Below are 20,547 nucleotides of genomic sequence, written 5' to 3' on the forward strand. Positions count from 1 at the left end.
CTCGACGCCAAGTTGTGCTCTGAGGAAGGCCTAGAGGAGGGCTGTGGGAAGGACTGCGGGTTCTGGGGCTGTGTGGGTTCTGAGCCTGTGTGGGTTGTGCTTCAGAACTAAATCAGCATGACCACCTCAAACGCTTGGGCTGAATCGCAGGAGATTGAGAGCTGCAGGACAGATAATTCCAGGAAAGCTGGGGTAATCCAGAACAGTTTGTGGGCATCGTGAAGGAATCACATGAGGTAAAAGGCTCGTGAAGGAATCACACGAGGTAAAAGGCTTGCAAATAAAAGGCCTGCAGCTCTGAATGATGCAGGAATGTGAAGGATGGCAGAGCTCAGTGTCCAATATAGGAATCGTTCGTATAGTGAAAACGCTTTCTGTATGTAAAACAGTGACTGAACATAGAATGAAAATGAAGTTGAGGACGGAACTACTGTCATATGGCTAGAATGATCAAGTTACAGACACGTAAGGGATGAATTTGGTGCACCTAGTGAATGTGGCAGCTGAAGGAAAGACAAACATTGAAGATTCTTGAAAAGATACTAGAAATCTTTTTGATTTTTTTCCAACAAAAAGAGATCATACCTACCTAATCCAAAAGGACAGTCAAAGAGGAAAAGAAGAAACTGAGTATGATATGAAGCTGCTGCAAATTAGGCCCATTTCTTCTTGATGCCTGCAGTTTTGCTGGCCCAGCTTGCTTTTGGTCTTCAATAAGCACGCTTTTATGAACAAATAAAGAGCCAGGAACTCTGCCCCTATCAGTTTACAGCATGTTATCTGTGGCCAGTTTGTTGAAATACAGCAAAATGATCTGACTTCCATTTGATTAGGAAAGAATGTAAAAATTGGAAAGATCTCCAGAAAGCCAAATACGCATCTTTTGAGTACCAGTTTCGTGTGGACAGAACATTTGTAAAGAAAAGGTGAGAAAATACTTACAGGAGGTGAAAAATATCCTAGTGTTTTCTTGTTTTGACTGCTTCATGCATTCATCTCTAATTTAATAATAACATTAGTAGTATTAAAATGCATTTAATGTTGAAAGCATTACATTATTAGTTGGCACAGGTTAGTTGAATATTGAATATGGTCATTTAGTTTTACTGATTCTCAGTATCCACACTAATAATTCTGGATCTTTATATGTGTTTTCGCATATACGCGCTTTACATTTTTTATTTTGCTACTTGCCTAATATCCATGTTGAGACAGTGATAATTTTTTGCCTTTACACATTTTAATATACTGCATAGCATATGTACTTTAATAGGTTTGTTTATGCATTATCATTATAATCAGGGGGCTCCAAATATTTCACTCTTATTCAACTATTTTAATTAGCAACAGTTGCATAAGCTTTGTAATGAGGACATGTATTCATTAGAGACGATGAAACTCGTTTTTACCTCAGACATTTGCAGGTAATAGGTGGCAATAGCTGAGCTGCTCTGGATTTAATTAGTAGCCCAGCAGTGAAGAGTTCTGTGCCATGTTATTGAGTCCTCAGTATTGTAGACTTGAATTCTGCAGAGTGACAGAAGATGAGGGTGAGATGTTACCATGAGTGCTTCTTTTTCCTGCTCCCACATGTGGTTCACGATGATACCAGTGGAAGCTTGATTAGTTTGAGTAGTTTATTAGGAAAAACATAAGCTCTTGAAATTTGAAAAGAAGGATTTTGCGAGTAGTGCAAAAGATCTCCAGTTAGATATGCACTGTAAAGGGAAAAAATACAGTTAGGGCCAGGATGCACACTTGAATCCGGTTTAGAGTAAAAACAAATTTTAATGTAGCTAACAAAGTCAGTGTCTGGAAGTCCCGCATGAAGAAAAAAACCTTTGTACAGGTAAGAGTGGGCTGCCTACAGAATGTTGTGTGTTAACGAAACCAGCTATTACAATGTTCTGTAGTCTTTTTTTTTTTTTTTTTTCTTTTAGCCTCAGGTTTCACGATCATAAAACAGGATAACTGGGTTTATGCCAGTTGTTTCAAACTTCAAACAGAAGCTGTATATTTTTATGAGCTGTTGAATCGAGTGTTAAATCATGGTAACCTCATGTTGATGGAATAAATTTCTCATTGCAGGACAGCTCAGGATGTGTTTGTGCTGTTGGTGGAGTCAGGGAGATGGCTTCAGGAACTGAAAGGTCAGGTCATTGCATGGTTGAAATAATATATGTGAATTCTTTCTAGTTGCTTAGTTCCCCGATACACAATAATTTTTCAACTCTAAAAAATGTGTAGGATTTACTGCAAAGTTAAGGCCAGAGTAGTGCTCCGTACTATGCTGAATGAAATGTCTATCATCAGGGGAAAAAAACTAGAGTTAGGCTAGAGATGAGGGAACACCAAGAAGTATCGTGGGTCAGACAATAAGCCAAACACCCACTGGCTAAAGAAAAAAACATGTCTGTGAGTAAGATTATTCCGTTACTGTTTACTGCAGAGCTGGCAGTGCCTTCCGTGTATTTATATGATAATTGTTATGTGCCTGTGCAAGCTCCAGCTGCACAAGGCAGTCTGCCGAAGGAGTTCTAAAGGTGTGTGTATTAAGCTAAGTTTCTGTTACATACTTACGTGCTATTTATCTTTGCCTGTCAGCTTCTTTTTTAGATCATAAATTTTGTAAGCCAGCTGCCATCTTCTGATCTTTCCTGTGCAGCACTCACAGCAGAGGGCCTTAGATCTAGTTGAGGTTACTGGATTTACCAGAAATTTTTGTAGCAGGAGGATGCTCACCTTACATGTGTTGATAACGACTCTTAGGGAATTTGGGTCTTACTAACTGCAGAGGAGAGCTTTAGAAAATGCTCAGTTGCAGTGCTACGGATTTTCTTATCTCCAACTTTTATTTTCTATTTCTTTTTCACTCATTCCCTTTCAAGATAGACACATGGAAACTCACAAAATATGCATGGGCAAACTCAGTTTTATTACTATTTTTATTATTTTACTATCATTTACTTTGGTAAATTTGTATCCCTGTTTAAAGTGCCTGAAAGCAATTAAAACTTAGTTTAAATTCAAGTATCGTAAAATGTACATATTATAAGCACAAAAAAAATGCTGCATAGTGAAAGTACTAGGGCAGGCTGTTACATTCAGGATGCCAAATACTCAAGTATTAACAACACCAGATTAGTTTTAAGGTTAATGATAATTAGCCAGCTTTATACAGTAGGTATAGAACCATGGACAATATAAATGCATTGTTCTTACCATTAACAGAAGATAGAAGCATAACTTAACAGTGGAGGAATTTGCAGTATCAGTTTTTTAACACATGCCGTAAGTAACAGGGCAATTACTGACAAATTAAATCTTACATGCTGTGGATCCTGCGAATACTGTGTATGTTTTTTGTGGATTTTGAGCCCCTGCAATCCTAATGGTGTCAGTGAGAGCTTGTGACGTCCATACCTCTTACAGATCCTTGAAAACAAACGTTCTTACATTAATACCATTATTTATTTTTAATAAAATTTGTCTCATAATGTCATAAGGTATGTTTGAGTTTGTATTTCTGTTTTTTCTGTGTACAGATGCAAGATCATCTACTGCACTTTGTACGTGTCCTTAGCTACTTCGAGTAGTAGTAGGGGGTACTTAAGGGGTTTGGTAGAATTTTACTTTGAATAAGTAGCCCTTGCTTTGTCCGTTCAATTGTAGCCATAGTAGTTGTATCCCAGTGTATTACTGATTTGCTATATGTACGAGATCAAAAGCACAATTTACCTAAAAGATTTTCCAAACAGGAATTTGTTGAAGATATTTTAATTCATGTTGTTGTAGCACACAAAAATGAATGAAATACCAGTATTAAAAAAAAATAAATGTTGTTTGACTCCTTAATTTTGAACAGTTAAGGGGTATAATTTTACTTGATATAGTTAAGAAAGTCATAGTACAGATGGTCATGGACCAATAAGATAATGATTGGTTTTTGATAGAAATTACTGCTTGAAAGTCAGTGGAACAATATGGCTAAAATATTTGTTTGCAACAACACTTTTAAGAAATGTCTGTGTGATAAGGGAAAGAAATTTTTGCTCAGTTATTGTCTAAAAATATTTTAAAATACCAGCTACTTTTAAAAGAACATGTTGTGAATAGTTTAAGAACATCATTGCATGTAATTTTTTGCTATTAGAAAGTGTTTTAAAATATATTTCAAATATGACAGTTGTGATATAAATTATTGCAAGGTTTCATTAGTCATTGTACATATGCAATATTGAATAAGAGAATGAAATATGCAGTTCTCATTTCCAGAAGGAGAAAACAAGTTCTCTCTTACAAAGACAGAATATGTCAAAGTATAAAGTCATAGTTTAATTTTTTAATATTTGGAGAAATACTACAAAACAACAACAATAATGAGAAAATGAAAGGACTGTACCCAGAGTATAAAACTAGTAGAAGTTAGGTTTCATGGAATCTTAACTCCCTTGCTCTTCTCCCTTTCTTTTACAAGACTTGTATGTTTTTGTTGTGTTAAAGTACTTAGTAAGATTTCATAGCTGTGGCAAGACAGAAGGAGGCCGTATAAGTCCATCTACAGTTTATTTCCAGAGCCCGTTAAGGATGAACTTTGGGTTAGTTTGCTGTAGGTTAAGGTTTGATAGAAGGGATACTGCACGACCTCCTCATTACCAGCCTGACTTCAATGTCTGGAAGAGTTTTCTGTTTAGTGTGCAAACATCCTTCATCGGTTGCTGCTAGGTGGAGATCAAAGCGCAGTGAAACTGATTTTTTCCTTAAGCGTGGGTTGTCCTTAAAGAAAGAACCTTCCCATTCTTTAATAACTTCATCCACTTTTTCTGTTCTGAAACAAAAAAGCAAATGTGTTTATGATCCTTTAGGCAGTACGTAAGATGTATCTTCGGGTCTGCTTTTAAAATGTGATGAGAAACCATGTAACAGTAAAGTTATATTGGAAACTAGGCACCAGATTGAATCTTTTTCTTTCTTTTTTTTTTTTTTTAAACAGCTTCATTCCCCTGGGTATTTCATTATATTCTTGCTGTTGTATTTTTATGTAGCCTCTGATACAAAACCATTTCTCTGAGAACATCGGGCGTTTGCTTACAAGGAGAAAGTTTAGGACCCAGCCTCAAATACTTTGTACAAAACCTCTGTACCGTATCGGGCAGGACTGAATTCCTGCATCTGAAAGTCTTCAAAACAGGGAGGAGAAAAATCTACTTCAGATCCAAACCTCAGAATGTAAATCTACAATTAATTAAAAAAGAAGAGAAAAAAAAAGGGGACAGGAGTAAAATATGGAGAATGAAAACCCATCTGATTCAAATAATCTTTAGACACCCAAATCCTCTTGATGTAATCATCTATTTGTTTCAGGATCTGAACCTAAAAGTCTGATTCTGGGGGCCTTACACAGGTCAGTAAACTGCCCAGCCAAGCAGCCGCATTCAGATCTGTCAGACACTGAGTGTGAGATTAATAAAAGTGTGAGATGGAAATACACTTCAAGTGTGGAATGTGTACGGTAGACCATATGGTAGCATCAATTTTTAAATTTCTGTGTTCAATAGCTCATTATAGTTAATTGTTAGTGACAGGGTATGCTACAGCTTGTTTTAAAAGTTTTGTTAAATACTAGTCTACAAAAGAGTTTAAAGAGTAGCAGAAAATAAAAGAATGAGGCAATGTGGTGCTAGCAAAATTAAGAAGAATAAAACATACCAACAAACATTCACATGCCCACTGAGGAGCCAAGCTCTAGTACGGTAATTGGCAAAACGTAGGAGTTCCAAGTAGCAAGTCAGAGCAGCCAAGCCTGAATCTATGTGCATAAATATGCCCCACAGGGACTTTGCAAACATGGCATGGACTCTTTTACTTTCAGTCTTAACTAAATGAATTATTAATAGTTTCATTCTTGACAGGAATAGCAATTAGAAGCATCATCATGACATTGTTAGCTCATGAAGTAAATGCTAATAAAAAGAACTTTAAAATTTAATTTATTGTTAAAACATTCCATTCAATATAAAGTGAAGAAGTACCACTGCTACTCTGCAGCTTCCTTGCTGTGTAGGAATGATAGAACAGGTGCTAAGTAAAAGAAAAGTCAGAGATACTGATGTATAATGCCCACAATTTACATTTAATCGTTATTTTGTTAAATTCATGTATGTCTTACTGTATAGTGCCATGAGCTTCAGCACTTTCCTTCATAATATTTCCATCTAGGACTGCTTGTTTTGTCATCAATTCCACCTTCTCAGTTTCATGCTTCTTTACACCATCTATAAAAGAAAATGCAAATATACCATGTATGCAGAAGAGTAAGGTCAGGGCACAGGACCTGGGGGTGTTTTTCTTCCTGCTTTATTGGAAGAAGTTCCTTCTGTAATATCCCTTAATTTGTCTGTAGTTAGAAACCTCTTTAAGGCCATAATCCCCTAAGGGGGGAGTGTCAAAAAACTCACCTGAAGGCAGCATAAAGGTAATCTTGCTAGTGGTAGGCTTTTTGTCATCCTTTTGATTAGGTATAGAGCAACGATACCTGCAAAAATAAAAATTATTACAAGCTTCAAATAATGTTAAATTACTTTAACTTATAACTTGTTTTACAGGCAACTGTGTGAAATTTTAGAATATGAGAAAGATGAGAAGCTCTGATTGTAGCAACTATTTGTTAGGATTTCTTATTCTGAGCATAGAACTAAAGAAAATTACTGAAAATGTTTGTGTCATTTCATTGTTATTTTCTGGCAGTTCTTCATGAGCGGGTTGTGTGCCAGGAAGAGCTATTTAATATTATTAATACTGAATTGTGTGTATTTTCAGAGTTAGAAGCAGTAGATCTGACTCCCCTGTCTGTAATCTTATGCAACTCTGTGAGGTTGCTGGACTAAAAACCCGTGTTTTCTGCAGAAATGAGTAAGGGAGGCAGTGTCCACTGAAAGATGTCAGAACAGTGTGCCTGCTTTAGTTCAGATATCCATGCAGAGTGCAGTGTTTTGCCCTTTCCTTATCCTCTGTTGTTGATGGAGGTGTAGCTGCCTCATTCAAGTCTACATTTCATTACTGGTGTTTGTGTACCAGGGATAGGGGCAGGCACAACGAGTTGGAAGATGTCCCAAGAAGACTTATTCTTAAGCAGCATCCTAACGTGTAGGCTCTCCAAATGTGTGACCTCACAGACTTGGAATGGCACCGAGTGACATGAATTCAGCATGCATATGGGCATCTATCACGGGACGAGATGTGAATTCCTCTCCAGGAACTTCACACACATGGACTTCCTTCATCTCTGCTGTGAGACAAATGGAACCTGTGTCAAGCAGCTGATGTGATACAAAGCCTATGTTAACATGCAGTGCCTTGGGTGAGGATGCAGGAAGCTTGCTACTAGCTGCAACATGCTGCTGGCATCCAGATAGTATGGAATTGGTAAAGCTGAGTTACAATGAAAACCTTTCTAAGGACTTTATGCTGTAATTTTTTAATGATTGGTTCATGTATTTACAGTTCTGATGGTTAGTTCAATGAGAAATTCTGAAATGGAAGATAAATCTGTGTACTTTGTCTAATCAACAAGTACCTGCTCTCTTCCTGTTCAAGGAGACTGCGGTACGTTGCTATTTCCTCCTCGAGTTTCATCCTAGTGTTCAGGAGAATTTCATGCTCTCGAAGCTGCTTCTCAATACCTCTTCTCACTTCCTGTAGCTCTTTCTCTAAACATTCAATCTCAGCTTCTAAATTCTGTAGTTGCATGTGGTACTGCTGCTCTGTGGCACGCAATGAACGCTCCAAACCCTTTTCCTGTTAAATTTAACTCATATTTTAAGATTTGAAAAGTGTGCCTGTAAGGATGCTATATACACTTTTCTTTAACAATCAGACCATGTATTTTTATATCAGTTCTTTTAAGAATATTCTTTAGGATCAAGGGTATAGTTTTTACGGTAAAACTTTTGCTGAGATATTTTCCAGTAACATTTTAAATAATTTAAGATAGAATAAAACAAAATAGCCACCTGTTGTACCACCAGTTCACTATCACTGATTCTGCAGATCGCTGGTTTTACCTGTATGGTTAGAATGATAGCCAGCTAAGTACAGCATGAAAACTGAGTGCTCTGTTGTCTTAAATATATTACAGAACTCAGGACATGGCTGATGTATTCTGTCACAAATCCATTGATGAATTTGGTCCACCCATTCAGAAAAAGTTTTTACAGTAAACCTGATCAGAGTTTGCTAGGCAGAATAATTGGGACTGTGGTGGGGGAATACCATGCAAAAACATGCTTGGCAGAAGTGGAAATATGAATTGTGTTACCCATCAAATGACAGATTTTGAATCAAGATGCACGGTGCTCTAAAACGTGAGCAGTTGACTTGGTTGTTGCTTGTGGGGTAGTGATCGGTGTGACAAACTGAAAACCCCCAGCAAAGCTCTGCCTTTTGTGTTTGTTGTATTTCTGCTGGACGGTGAATGTTTCTTCCATAAACTGGTTTGTGAATAGTTTACATCAAGAAAGATAGTTGTTTTTTCCAGGTGATTTTGACTATCATTTTATGATTCTTACCACAGCATGGAGAGATTCAATTTCGATCTGCATATGGTGCCACTGCCGCCTGGCTTCACAGAGTTCTGCTCTGGCTGCCTTTAACGCTTCTGCATCTTTGTCCATTCTTTTAACTGTAGCTGCTTCTAGCTACAGGGGATATATATATATATATATATACTTATATATATATATTTATATACATATATGTATACACAAAAAAGAAGATAATTTAAAAATATTAAAATGAAATAGACAGAAGTCTCTAACTGGGATTTTTTTTTTTAAGATTCACATACATTTGTTAGAGCTAACAGTGATGAGTTGATATTTTATGTACCATGTAGTGCAGAAGTCCATATACTGCTGTGCTTGGTGGGAGGTAGCTGGATAAATCTTGAACCCTAACTTTTTGTTGTAGAAATATGCCAGTACAAATTAACCATTTGTGTTTAGACCTCATCCTCCTCTAGAGTAAGTGCACTTAACTTTGTGGCAGTTAGTTAAAGGAACTGCAGTCAGTTCTTGCAAACAGTTCCATGTTTGAATGACATTCTTTGGTTTTAATGTATTTTTGGTTTCAAGGAACAGCTTTATAGAAAGGGAATGCTTTTGATTGCTTGCTTGGGTGCATTCCAGTTGACAATAGCTGTAATTATGGTTTTGCCTAATGTAGTCATTGACTAGATTTCAGATTGTTCTGGAGCAAGCACCTCCATTCATTCAAATATCCAAATCTACAACTTTTCGTTGTCCTAGGCTTAATCTTAATCTAAAACGTTGTTTGGGATAATTTGTCATCCTTAGGCCTGAAAGTTGTTCTAAAAACAAACAAACAAAAAAAAGTGAATAGTCAACCAAGCACTGTGTTGTGTTTACAGGTAAATGTGTTTTGTTTTTTTTTTTTCCTATTACAAATAATTTTTTTAACCAACCCTGAGCATATGTGGGGTCATTTTAGATTTGAACTCATCTTTGAATTCGATTGTATGTTACTGCGTATGTTACTTCTAGAATAATTATTTATCTTATGGAAGTTATTTTTCCTCTACAGTTTTGAGTTTTACTGCAAGTGGTGAAGGTGCCATAAGCACTTGAAACTCTGCATACTCTTTTGCCTATTTTAGACCTTTACATAGGTTCTCACGATGCCGTCAACTCTAAGAAAATAAACTTTAATTCAGGTGTTACAAAGCAAGTAAAATAAGATCAATTCCCCCCTCCCTCCTTAGTATACTAACCTACTGTAATTTTGTCATGACATCATTGTGGTGGGAACTCTAGATTTGACTAATCCACAAGTGAGTTCTCAGTAATCTTTGGCTATCCTTTTGTGCCTGGGTACTGCAGAGTTTATGTGATGAGACCGTATCGGTCCACGTTGGCTGCTGTGTGCCAAACACCACCACAGACACGGTTTAACCATCTGGTTTATAGTTGCCACGGGATTAGGGTGTAGATCAGACAGATTACAGCAGTAATCTGGCCTGTGGTTAAAAAAAAAAAAAAACACAAACAAACAAAAACCAATACAAACAAACAAAACCCTCCAGAATTTCTGCAGTGCCTAAAAACAACAGGGTGATATAATACCTAATTTTCAGCCTGAATTTCTTGGCATTTGATGGCTGTAAATTGTTTTTCCATTTTATTTCAAAGTTCAGTTAGGTTTTAGAGATGCTTTATGTGTAAATCTAAAACAGTAGCATTATGTGTTTATAGCATTTAATAAATCTGTATGAAAGAACAAATTATATTTGCTAAAAGTATGACAGCTTTACTGTGAACAACGTAAAACAGTTCCTGAAAAGGTGCTGTTTTCTTTAATATAGGTGCTAAAAACTGTAAAGCTTTCTTTATATACATGGCTTCTTTACATCGCCTTTGATTTTCAAGATTCTCAGTTCCTGTGGGATAACTGAAAGGTGCTAGAGGTTACTGTGTTACTGCATATGTCGTCATTTTTAAATCCCAGCAATATCACTGTTGCAGGTACAGAAAAGCATCCGGATGAATTACACAGCACTCCTTTAGTGTGAATTTCATACCCTAAACAAAACCTTTTCCGTATCTTCTAGTTCAAATCTTACTGCAGTAAAATCAAAATCCCTTCCCCAAAAATATGCTGCATCGAAAAGGAAATACTGTACCTCATAGAGGCCGAGGGAGGAATTGTACAGACAAGGCTTGTCTCCTTACTCTGGAAGGTGTATGTCTGCATGAAGTCATTACCTGGGTCCTTGCTGAGATGATGGTCTTTATCTGATTTCTGGTGATGAGCATTTCATACTTTGCCCTGATCTCACGGAGGAGCTGGGACAGTTCCATTCCCCTCCCATCCTCCACCTTGGCTGCCCGAACCTTATTGATAGGGTGAGGCGGCTGCTGCAGAGCCTTCCCTGCCTGCAGTGAGACGAGGAGGAAAGTACAGGCAAATTTTAAAGCTGCAGAGCTTTATTTCTGAGGAAGCCCTTGAAGATCGGGGGCTTTCAGTCCTTTCTGAAGACGTTTAATAATGCAAAGATGTCGCTTCTGCAGCAGTGAAATGATGATACCTAAATTATGTACTGAAATGAATTCATACAGTGTCCTTATGCTTTTGTTGCATGGTAAAGTAGTTTTTTTATAATGCCAAAAACTGTGAGGTTAAGAGATACAAAACAAAGGACAGAATCGCAGCTGCACAGAATGAGAGTGCAGTCGCACAGGGAAAGGGAAGGGGACAGCTTCCCAGCAGGACCCCTGCGCTGGCAGCAGCACTGCTGAAACGTGCCTTCGCCAGGCGGTTGTGAAGCATCGGCACCAGATATCTGGGGATGACGCAGAATTTCCCTCCTTGAAGGCTCACTGAGGCAAAGCGTGGCTGACCTGCTGTGCTGCTGGGCATTGTCCTGCTTTAAGAAGGAGCTGGGCTCCTGGCATCCTCTCACCCGACACTTCTGTATTTCTGTGGGCAGGAACACAGGAGGGACAGAAGCCAGCGCCGCTAGTGGCATGGAATGCTTTCACACCTTGTGGCAAGGGGGCTTTGGCTCCCTTTCTGCAGAGCACTAAGAAATTCTGGTGAATGAATACCTCAAACGTAGCTAACTGCTGTCAGAAAAGGTGTGTGTTTGTCTCTGAAGGGGTTTACAGTACCTCTGCCTTGTGTCAGGGGGCTCAGTTCACAGAATGGTCAGATGTTGTTGGCTCCTCATGCCTTTCCTCAGAGCTACGGGAGAGGTAGAAAGCAAAGGTTGTCTGATGTTCTGTAATCCCTACAAATAATTCTCCATTTCCTGGCTTATTTTAACTGCTCTGTACTGACAATCGCAATGATCTTGTCTACTAAGTATTGCTCTTACCAATTTTTCAAAGTTTTTTTTTTTTTTTCTTGTTCAGTAATATAGAGTATGAGACAGTAAAAAGTCCTAATTTCAGTAAAAAAATTGCTAAATAGAATGCAGTTTTAGACTCCAAGTAAGAATGTGCGTCAGTAAAATGAGGGAAAAAAGGCAGTAAACTTTCACAAGACACTCCTTTTAAGAAGTTGAAGCATTGTACCTCTTAAAAGTCTCCTTGTGTGCATAAGGCTTCCTTGTTCTTGACTCTCTCTGCTGGCACGTGTAAAAGGATCCTGTGTACTGATTTTGTTTTTCTTAGCTGGTTGTTCTTCTGCTGGCCTGGGTAGAGATGAGAACATCTTGTTGTCCGCTACATTTTCTACAACTGTGTTAATCATTCTAATTTTCCATAGTTCTAAAAACAAAATATCAACAGTGTTTTTCATTGATGGTATGAGAACAATCATATTAGAAAAAAAAAACAACAAACATAGGAATCCAAACATTGAAAGGAAGAGCCTATGTATCTAAGTAAATAAGAACTTTTAAATGTAATTTAAAATCTTCCTTTTTTCTTTTCATCACAATGTTGATTCTTTGCAGTTTGTTTTCAGTTCCCTGGGATTCAGAATCACTTCTGCTTCTATCAGGCAAAGTCAGGGCTGTCTAGCACCCAGAAATGTATCAGGTTGAAATACAATATACAGAGCTCTGGATACTGGATTTGTTCACACAAACCAAAATCTATGCTTCAATCAGTGGCTGTGGATGAATCTTATTATTACCAGGACCTAAAATTTTGTCAGTTGATAACATTTCTAAAAGCTTTTAAAAATAAATTAGCACCAATGCCTTCTTTTTCCTCCTTTTTTTTCCAGGTGTAGAGGGAACATCCAGCTGCGACATCCTTGAAGCCTTAAGGTAGGTGTAAGCAACTGTATCTTCACTAGGATTTATGTAATTCTCAATCCTAGCTACTCTCAAAGTTTGTATTTTATCACAGGTATTGTCTTAGAGTTAACTTTGTAGTTTAGATACCATATGTCAATTATTTGGATTCTGTGATAATACTGGGATTGCAAACTGCTTTGGTTTCACACAAGACCATAGCTAGAGTGGTTTCTACATATCCTAAGCAATTTATAATATAATAATATATAAATAATTTATTTTTTAGATCATAATATTAAATTCAGGATGAATGTGTATGTAGGTAAAGTGCATGATTATTCAGTGTAAATATAATCTACATTAAAACAAAAACGTGTTTGAAATTCGGAAATCTGAATTCCTAATGATGCGAAAGTTCACAGCAATCACAGTTGCAGCCCCTGAGTTATGTACGTTATTTCATGTTTCTTTATAAACAGTTATAATGAAAATACATATGTCTGTGCAGGAAGACAAAAGAGACACATTTTTCTCTCCAAAATGGAGATGCTGTCACTAATGGTGAAGATTCTGTGGTTTCAGTTTTTCCACACAAGAGAAAGTTTTAGGGTAGGAAAGAAAGATGACAAATGCTGTCCTGTTTTAGGAGGAGAAAAAAATTTCCTTTAGTCTGTATTTTAAAAATGTTGTCTCTAATGGTACTCTTGTTAATCAAATGCAGCTACATAAATAACTTCAATTTGTCTACTTCTGCTATCGCTATTTTATTTTATGTAGTGTTTATTTAATAATAAAAATATAGCCTGCAGCAAGAAAAATATTATTGAAATACATTGCTTGTAGTTACATTCTTTTCATTTATTTATCAGCACTGTTTTTTAAAGGGAAATGAAAGAGGTACATTTGAGTTGTGTGCTTTTAGAAAACTAATTCCGCATACTGCTGAAGATGGTGCATTTACTCGAGGGTTTCACATTTTTCCCTCTTCATACTGACATATATTGAAGAATCTTGTATTTAATTTCTTTGTGTTATTTATCACACTGGTTTTTATTTAACTGAATGGATTTTAGATGTGATTCTACCAGTTCTTTGATTATTGTTTTAACTACCCTGCCTTTTATTGGTTCCAAACAGGAAGCAGAAGAATGCTAGTGATTGGGTTTGCAAAGGGGAAAAAGGAAGTGCAGTATGAAATCCGTGCTCACATTAAAATTGTAGTTTGAATCAATTGTTTAAGGCGAGAAAATTTGTATTGTAGATAAACAATGATATGCATGTAAGAGGCCACAGTAACTTGTCGTATCTGGATTCACACAAAAATTGTCAACATTTTGTCTCAAGAAGAAAGACTGACGTATATCGTAAGGGGATTGTGTTCTGGTTCCTAATTTTATTCTGGATAAGAGATTCTTTTAAATAGTTGGACAACCGGAAGTCCAATGTAGGATTCAAAATACTGTATTGGGCTCCCACCAGATGGCACTCCGGGACATCTAACCAACATTTATAGCTGCTTTGAAACCAGCATATAGCTTCTTTTCCACTGAACTTGTGGTCTCTACATTGTGTTGTTCTGATTGCAAAAAAATTCCCTCTTAATCCTTTGTATTGCTGTAAATTGGTATATTTAATTTGTATGGTATCAAGTATTCCTTTAATCCCACTTCTAAACAGTATTTTATTTTTTAGCATGTGCTTTTTCTATTGTTGGATTAACTTCTTAAAATGGGGTGCACTGTACCATAGGCACAATATATGGTAGAGGAAAATACCCAGTAAAATACAGCTCAGGATCTACAGTCTTAAATTATGACATGAAGAACGAAAGGAGGCTAATACCTTAAAGCTTTTTGAGTCCTTTTTTATTAGCCAAGAAATCTGGAAAATTAGGTTAGAATAGTGAAATTATTTTAGCTCAAAAATATAGAAAATCACATCTAAATGAATGCCTAACGTTTGTATCACATTTCCAGTTACTGAACAAAGAACTGATGATAGAATTAAACACCATGAAAATAATGCAGGTAACACCAATAGACTGAAGTAGAAAGTACATTGCATGCCTGCTAAGAATGAAAATGCATGTTTTATGTAAAAGAATCTTAGTTAAAAAGCCAATCTATTTTTTTACTTCATACTAATGAAAAAAGTTATTTATCCACTTCTGCTTTGAAAGCAACATGGAATGAATGGATCCTTTGCAATATCAGGCTGTGCCTTATATCTTCTCTTCAACTTCCTTAACGTGGGATGCAACAACCTTTCCGTCTACCACTTCCTCAACAATTGTCTTGATCTTTCTAGTTTTGGTAGGATCTAAACAGCATAAACAAGACAAAAGAATTATGGAATTGTTAACATGCCTTGCATCAACAATTACATCCTCTTTCCTTTTAAGTTGGCTACTTGCTATGATGAACTCTATGATGTAGTTAATCAGAATAGCATACATTATTTTACTTATAATAATAACTTTAGAAATAATATTATTGGGACATTTCATCCCTCATTCAGACAGTGTTGAGAATTCTAAATGAGTACTTAATGATTCTGTATCTACTAATTTTAATGGTTATATAAAGCAGTGTATATAATTAACATGGGAACACATTTATTTGAATGGTAATGGTCAGAACTATTATAACAGCTGTAAGATAAATATGTATTCAGTTGAGTTCTACCTACCCTGAGAAGAATCCAGTGATTGTGTTTGTGATTTAGACCCTGTCAAAGATGAGCTTTCAAATGAAAGTCCTTGTCCTCCACTCCTAAAAATGAATGAGAGACATACTATATTGCAGAATGTTTGTCAGGTGCATGAGAATGTGTATTATTCCCTTTTCATGCTGCCATTCATTAATTAATATAGTCACTGAGCAAAATGGTTCATTTGTTATATTTGTAAAGAAGAGCTGATTATTCGGAATCTTTGTATGTGCTTTCCTGTCTTTTGGTGAACATAGCACTTGTTTATCCCTCTTCTCTTTTCCTGGAAAGGATATTGCTACAGAAAGTAAAAGAGATATTTTATATGAATTATTTACTTACACAAACTCTCCATCCATCAAACGACGGTAGGTTTCAATCTCCATTTCCAGACGACTCTTGATGTCTAGAAGTTGTTGATACTCTGCATTCTGCCGTTCCATATCAGCCCTGACCTGAAACAGCTGAGACTCCAGATTCCCAATCTGAAGTTGCATTTGTGAAAGCTGAGCGCAGTAACCTCCTTCTGTTTCTGCTAAAGTGTCTTCAAGGGATTTTTTCTGTGTAAGAAGGATTTTAAATAATCTGACTGAGGAAAACAGGATTCTTTACAAATATAAAGACAGCTGAAACAGTTTATGGGAGTAACTATGGCCTCAATACTTAGAGACATTTATTTTTTTCTTGAAATACTAGTTTGGTAATTGGCCTTTGCTGCTACTTCGCTGAATGTGAAAATAAAAGCTCATTTGTTTTATAACATGCTACTTGCAATCCAATTATATATATATGACTACTATTTAGGAACTAAAAGAGTGTAGATTTTAATAGGAAATAAATGCAAGTCACAAATCCTGTAGAATAGTGCAAGATATAAAAAATGCTTTTAAGTTGGAAAATTGTCAAGTTAACAGTTTCCTTTCAACCTACCATGGCAAGCTGGGATTGTAGTTCAATTTCCAAGCTCTGGAGAGTCCGTTTTAGATCTGTGATCTCGCTCTTTCCTGACTGAAGCTGCTCAGTATTGGTGGAGATTTCCCTTTTCAGCTCCCCACTCTGAAATGGCAAGAAGCAGATTGTAATTCTCCTGTTCCGAATACTCAATTCTCTTTTACATGCATTTGGCTGCATTTGCTATTTATGTGGCTGTTACTTTTTCATTGAACCATGCTTCAGCCTCTTTACGGTTTTGCTCGGCGATGACTTCATACTGTCCCCTCATGTCATTCAAAAGCTTGGTGAGGTCAATTCCTGGAGCAGCATCCATTTCAACGCTGACTTGGCCAACTGCATTGCTCTGGAAGCCCTGAAGCTCCTGGAGAGATTTGAAATAAAAGATTCTGTTAATAAAAGGCAAAATAGTTCTACCAGAAATATTTATAGAGAAATAGGAGTGATGTAAATTCTTCTGCAACAAGAATCCTTCCTAATTAAGTTTTATTTCATCTCTGAAGAACATAAAACAGTGAAATATTAATATAGATCTTGCCTGTCAGTTCCATTTGTCTCAATAGTCTTGTTATTTAACTTTTTGATTCTTCTCTAGCCTGTACACCTAGGCTATGAGTAAAAATAATAACTGGAAGACTGATAAGCATCTGAGTTGGCTCCCATTTCCTTTATAATTTTGAATGGCAAATTTTGTATCAACTTTCTGCAACACAGTGACTGCTGTGGTGGTAGTGTATAGGCAGAATAAAATAAGCAACTGACATCTGAGTTGATTTGGCAAGAGGAAAATGTGAAAAGTTTAGTTTTGCTAAGCCAGGAGTTAAGAGAACAGCAACTTGTTGGGGCCAGCAATCCATAAGCCCTGAGTGTACATGAAGATATCTTCTGCGTTCTTAGAGAAATGGCCTGGCAGTATTTCTAGTGGCAGAACTTAGAAGAATAGTAATCCTGCATCATCTAGAGCCCATAGCTTGGGTGCCTCTTTCTTTCCCTCCTTCTCTTAGCAAACTCAGAACAGCAAACCAAATAATGGAACCAAGGAACTCCCACTGGCATAAATAAGGGAATAATTTGATGTTTCGTACTTCCATCTACCTTGTTATGAATATACAAATAAATAAAAAAAAAAGTACCTCTTCATGATTCTTCTTAAGATAAGCCAGTTCTTCATTCAGGCTTTCAATCTGCATCTCCAAATCAGCTCTCGTCAAGGTCAGCTCATCGAGAACTCTGCGCAGGCCATTGATGTCAGCCTCCACACTCTGGCGAAGAGCCACTTCATTCTCATATCTGTGAAGAAAGTAATTAAATGTGCTTTTTATGTGGTTGATGAGGTCAAATGCAAACTTACTCTGTGCTTATATAGCTTTTAATATGAAATCTTAATACACAAAACTATTACAATATTAATAATTAACATATTCTGCAATGAGATACTTCTAAATACATAGGATTTTTTCCCTTAAAATAATAGTGACAGGTTTTGCAATATTACAATTTTTTATTTTTATTGTATATTTTTATTGTATTTTGTATTGTATTTTTTTTTATTACAAGTTTGCAATGCACTTACTTCAGTCTGAAATCATCGGCAGCCAGTCTGGCGTTATCGACCTGCAGAATGATTCTTGCGTTGTCGATAGTTGCATTAATGATCTGGAATGCAAGCAATGTCCAGAGAGTGATTTTATAGCCTAGTGGCTTTGCAGATCGATAGAGCTTTCTACATAACTGTAATTTTAAATATGACTGTAATAAAAGGAAGTTGTTAGACTCTCATAGAATTTGCTAAATATGAAAATATATAGGATGGATTTTCAACTTCGCAAATCAGAATGTTTCATTTAACGGAAGAATACACGTTTGTGTTCTGTGGTTTGTAATCTCTGAAGAGCTTGCCAGGTAGTCTCTCAGCTTCAGGAACTGAATTTGTAATATAAAAAACATGAAACTTGCTAAAATGCAAACACTTCAATCAACAAGAGCTAGTACAACTGGATTCTATCACTGCCTTCTCCTTTATTCCAGTTAAACCAAGTCATGTCACAGCATTGTGTGATACAGCTACAGAACTGCGGTCAATACACAAGAAAATTCAACATGTACTAGTGCAGTGTGACGGAGGATTATTACAAGAGTCATTAACATAGAAGAATTTTGTGCTTGGTTTCTGAAATAAATTTGTTATTTGTCTCCAATTATTATTAGGTGAATTGCAAATGCAAAGATGCATTAAGTACATTGCTTTGCTACCTTGTTTCGAAGATCTTCAATTATTGGATAATATTTACTGTAGTCGTTCCCAGACCCAGGAACACCAGTTCCAGGGCCATTTTTCTCATACCACTCTCGGATTTTGCGCTCCAGCTCCGTATTGGCATCCTCCAGAGATCGTACTTTGTCCAGATAAGCAGCCAGACGGTCATTGAGGTTCTGCATCGTTTCTTTTTTGGAGCCGGAAAGAAGGCCGCCATCCCCCCCGCCACCAGTGCCAAAACCACCTCCAAACCCAGCACCTGAGCCACCACCAAAACCACCTCCAAACCCGGCACCTGAGCCACCACCAAAGCCACCTCCAAAACCAGCACCTGAACTGCTACCAAAACCGCTTCCTAAGCCTCCCCCAAAACCACCGCCTAAGCCACTGCCGTAGCCACCACCTCCACCGCCGCCAAACCCCCCACCAAAGCCACTACCTAAGCTGCTCCCAAAGCCCCCACTGAAGCTGGAGCCAGAACCAAGCAGAGAAGTGGTACCAAAACCTCCCCCGGCTCCTCCACCAAAGCCAAACCCGCTGCCACCGAAGCCTCCTGCAGCGCTAGCGTTGGACATCCGCAGAGTTCCCCCGCCAAGGCCGCTCCGAGAGGAGAACTGCCGGGAGCCGCCGCTGGTGCGCACGGAAAGGGCCATGGTGCTCCAGGTGCTCTGTTTGCTTAGCAGACACCGCCGAGCGGGGAACCGTTAAGCCTTTATATAGGGAATGTCGTGGGTGTTGCAGCAGCAGTCCCCACCTCCTACCAAAATCCTTCATTCTTTCCCTGTTCTCTTCTTTGGGGAGGGGGAAGGAGGTAAGCTTAGTATGCCCTGACCAAGCTAAATGATGTGTGCAAATCTAAATTGCCCATGGGAGCAGAAATCTGGCACCCTCCAGGTGTTTGCTGTATGAGGAGGAATGGGTGGAGTAGAGCTAAGACATCCTGATAATGTTTTGCCATGTGTAATGGAGCACAAAAATTTCTTTTCACTTTTAAATCCATCTTAAATAATTTTTTTTGTCATTACATATTCTTTGCTTTCTTGGTTTGGGGCTATTATTGTAGAAGTGTGCTTAAGGCAGTAGAATGATCCCTTTCATATCAGACTTCCTGGCGTGTCAGAAATGTGTTTCTCTTCACAGTACTTCTCTGGCATGAACCTCTGCCGGATTAGTGTTCTCAGTGAGTTTGATAAGAAGTTAGGAAAGTGGTCAACACTTCTTGTATGTGGGGAGACGCGGACAGGCAGTGATCCTCAGCTTGGTCATTAATATGAAAACACAAAATATTCTTGATTACACTAGACATAATTTATAGTTGTTTTTTTTTCCCTAAATCTTTAGGCATTGAAATACCCATCTAATGCCGAAACCAATGTTTCTCTTACAACATCTTCTTTGTGCTTAAAGAGATAGAAGGGACCTCCAGACACCTTTTCAAGTGCAGGGAGAGAAGAAGGAGCCATCAGACTTCTGTCTGGCGGTGGCTCACTGATTGCACCTTTCATCCATGGTGCTCCAACAGTATGTCTGCTCCTCAGCCTTTATGATGTATGGATCCATGTGTGGTCCATGCAGAAATTATAAATGCTGTCAAATCAATCTGACCGTAGGTCTTTTCCTGCTGCCCTCTACCTAGGGTTCACAGGACAACTCAGTTGAGAGTGTTGTGTAAGTTCACAGCACGATGGTTTACAACTGCATTTTTGTCACTGATGGTTTTTTAAGTCTAATGCAGTTGGACATGAAAGACCATCACAGAAACGCCTGACTAGGTTTTTTTTGTGCCTTTTATAATGTAAATCTAAAGATCAAAGATAGCTCTTGCAGGTTACAAGTTTTGGCATGGAAACCCTTCCAAATCATTATACTT

The 20,547-nt window shown here is 37.6% G+C and overlaps 2 protein-coding genes and 1 long non-coding RNA gene across 11 annotated transcripts in view; 1 reads left to right on the forward strand and 2 right to left on the reverse strand.

The window, feature by feature from the left end:
* LOC110354558 (uncharacterized) overlaps positions 1-14,780 on the forward strand; it is a 67,252-nt gene extending 52,472 nt beyond the window's left edge. For all 4 annotated transcript variants that reach the window (XR_011805162.1, XR_011805163.1, XR_005261213.2 and 1 more), the window contains 3 exons: positions 2,089-2,150; positions 12,748-12,790; positions 13,898-14,780. This is a non-coding gene — a long non-coding RNA (uncharacterized lncRNA). The remainder of the gene's footprint in view (positions 1-2,088; positions 2,151-12,747; positions 12,791-13,897) is intronic.
* KRT222 (keratin 222) lies at positions 2,928-10,967 on the reverse strand. Of its 5 annotated transcripts, none has more exons than XM_072028817.1 (7): positions 10,697-10,930; positions 9,788-10,033; positions 8,568-8,696; positions 7,577-7,797; positions 6,459-6,535; positions 6,170-6,275; positions 2,928-4,828 (listed from the first exon to the last, which is right to left on the reverse strand). In XM_072028817.1, the coding sequence occupies exons 3-7, from the start codon at positions 8,670-8,672 to the stop codon at positions 4,615-4,617; spliced, it is 723 nt and encodes a 240-aa protein (XP_071884918.1). In that variant the 5' UTR covers positions 8,673-8,696; positions 9,788-10,033; positions 10,697-10,930; the 3' UTR covers positions 2,928-4,614. The 5 variants fall into 5 exon arrangements, with proteins under 5 accessions (XP_071884918.1, XP_071884919.1, XP_012964630.3 ...); XM_072028818.1 differs by having other exon boundaries at positions 10,779-10,907; XM_013109176.5 differs by lacking the exon at positions 9,788-10,033 and having other exon boundaries at positions 10,779-10,965.
* Positions 14,781-14,959: 179 nt separating the features above from the next.
* LOC101791244 (keratin, type I cytoskeletal 12) lies at positions 14,960-20,377 on the reverse strand. Of its 2 annotated transcripts, XM_072028810.1 has the most exons (8): positions 18,674-20,374; positions 17,994-18,076; positions 17,554-17,710; positions 16,623-16,784; positions 16,400-16,525; positions 15,812-16,029; positions 15,449-15,531; positions 14,960-15,079 (listed from the first exon to the last, which is right to left on the reverse strand). In XM_072028810.1, exons 1-8 carry the CDS (start codon positions 19,328-19,330, stop codon positions 14,982-14,984), a joined length of 1,584 nt encoding a protein of 527 aa, XP_071884911.1. In that variant the 5' UTR covers positions 19,331-20,374; the 3' UTR covers positions 14,960-14,981. The 2 variants fall into 2 exon arrangements, with proteins under 2 accessions (XP_071884911.1, XP_071884912.1); XM_072028811.1 differs by lacking the exon at positions 15,449-15,531 and having other exon boundaries at positions 14,982-15,168; positions 18,674-20,377.
* Positions 20,378-20,547: the final 170 nt, after the last annotated feature.

This window comes from Anas platyrhynchos, chromosome 28, assembly GCF_047663525.1.
Source record: "Anas platyrhynchos isolate ZD024472 breed Pekin duck chromosome 28, IASCAAS_PekinDuck_T2T, whole genome shotgun sequence".
Classification (NCBI taxonomy): domain Eukaryota; kingdom Metazoa; phylum Chordata; class Aves; order Anseriformes; family Anatidae; genus Anas; species Anas platyrhynchos.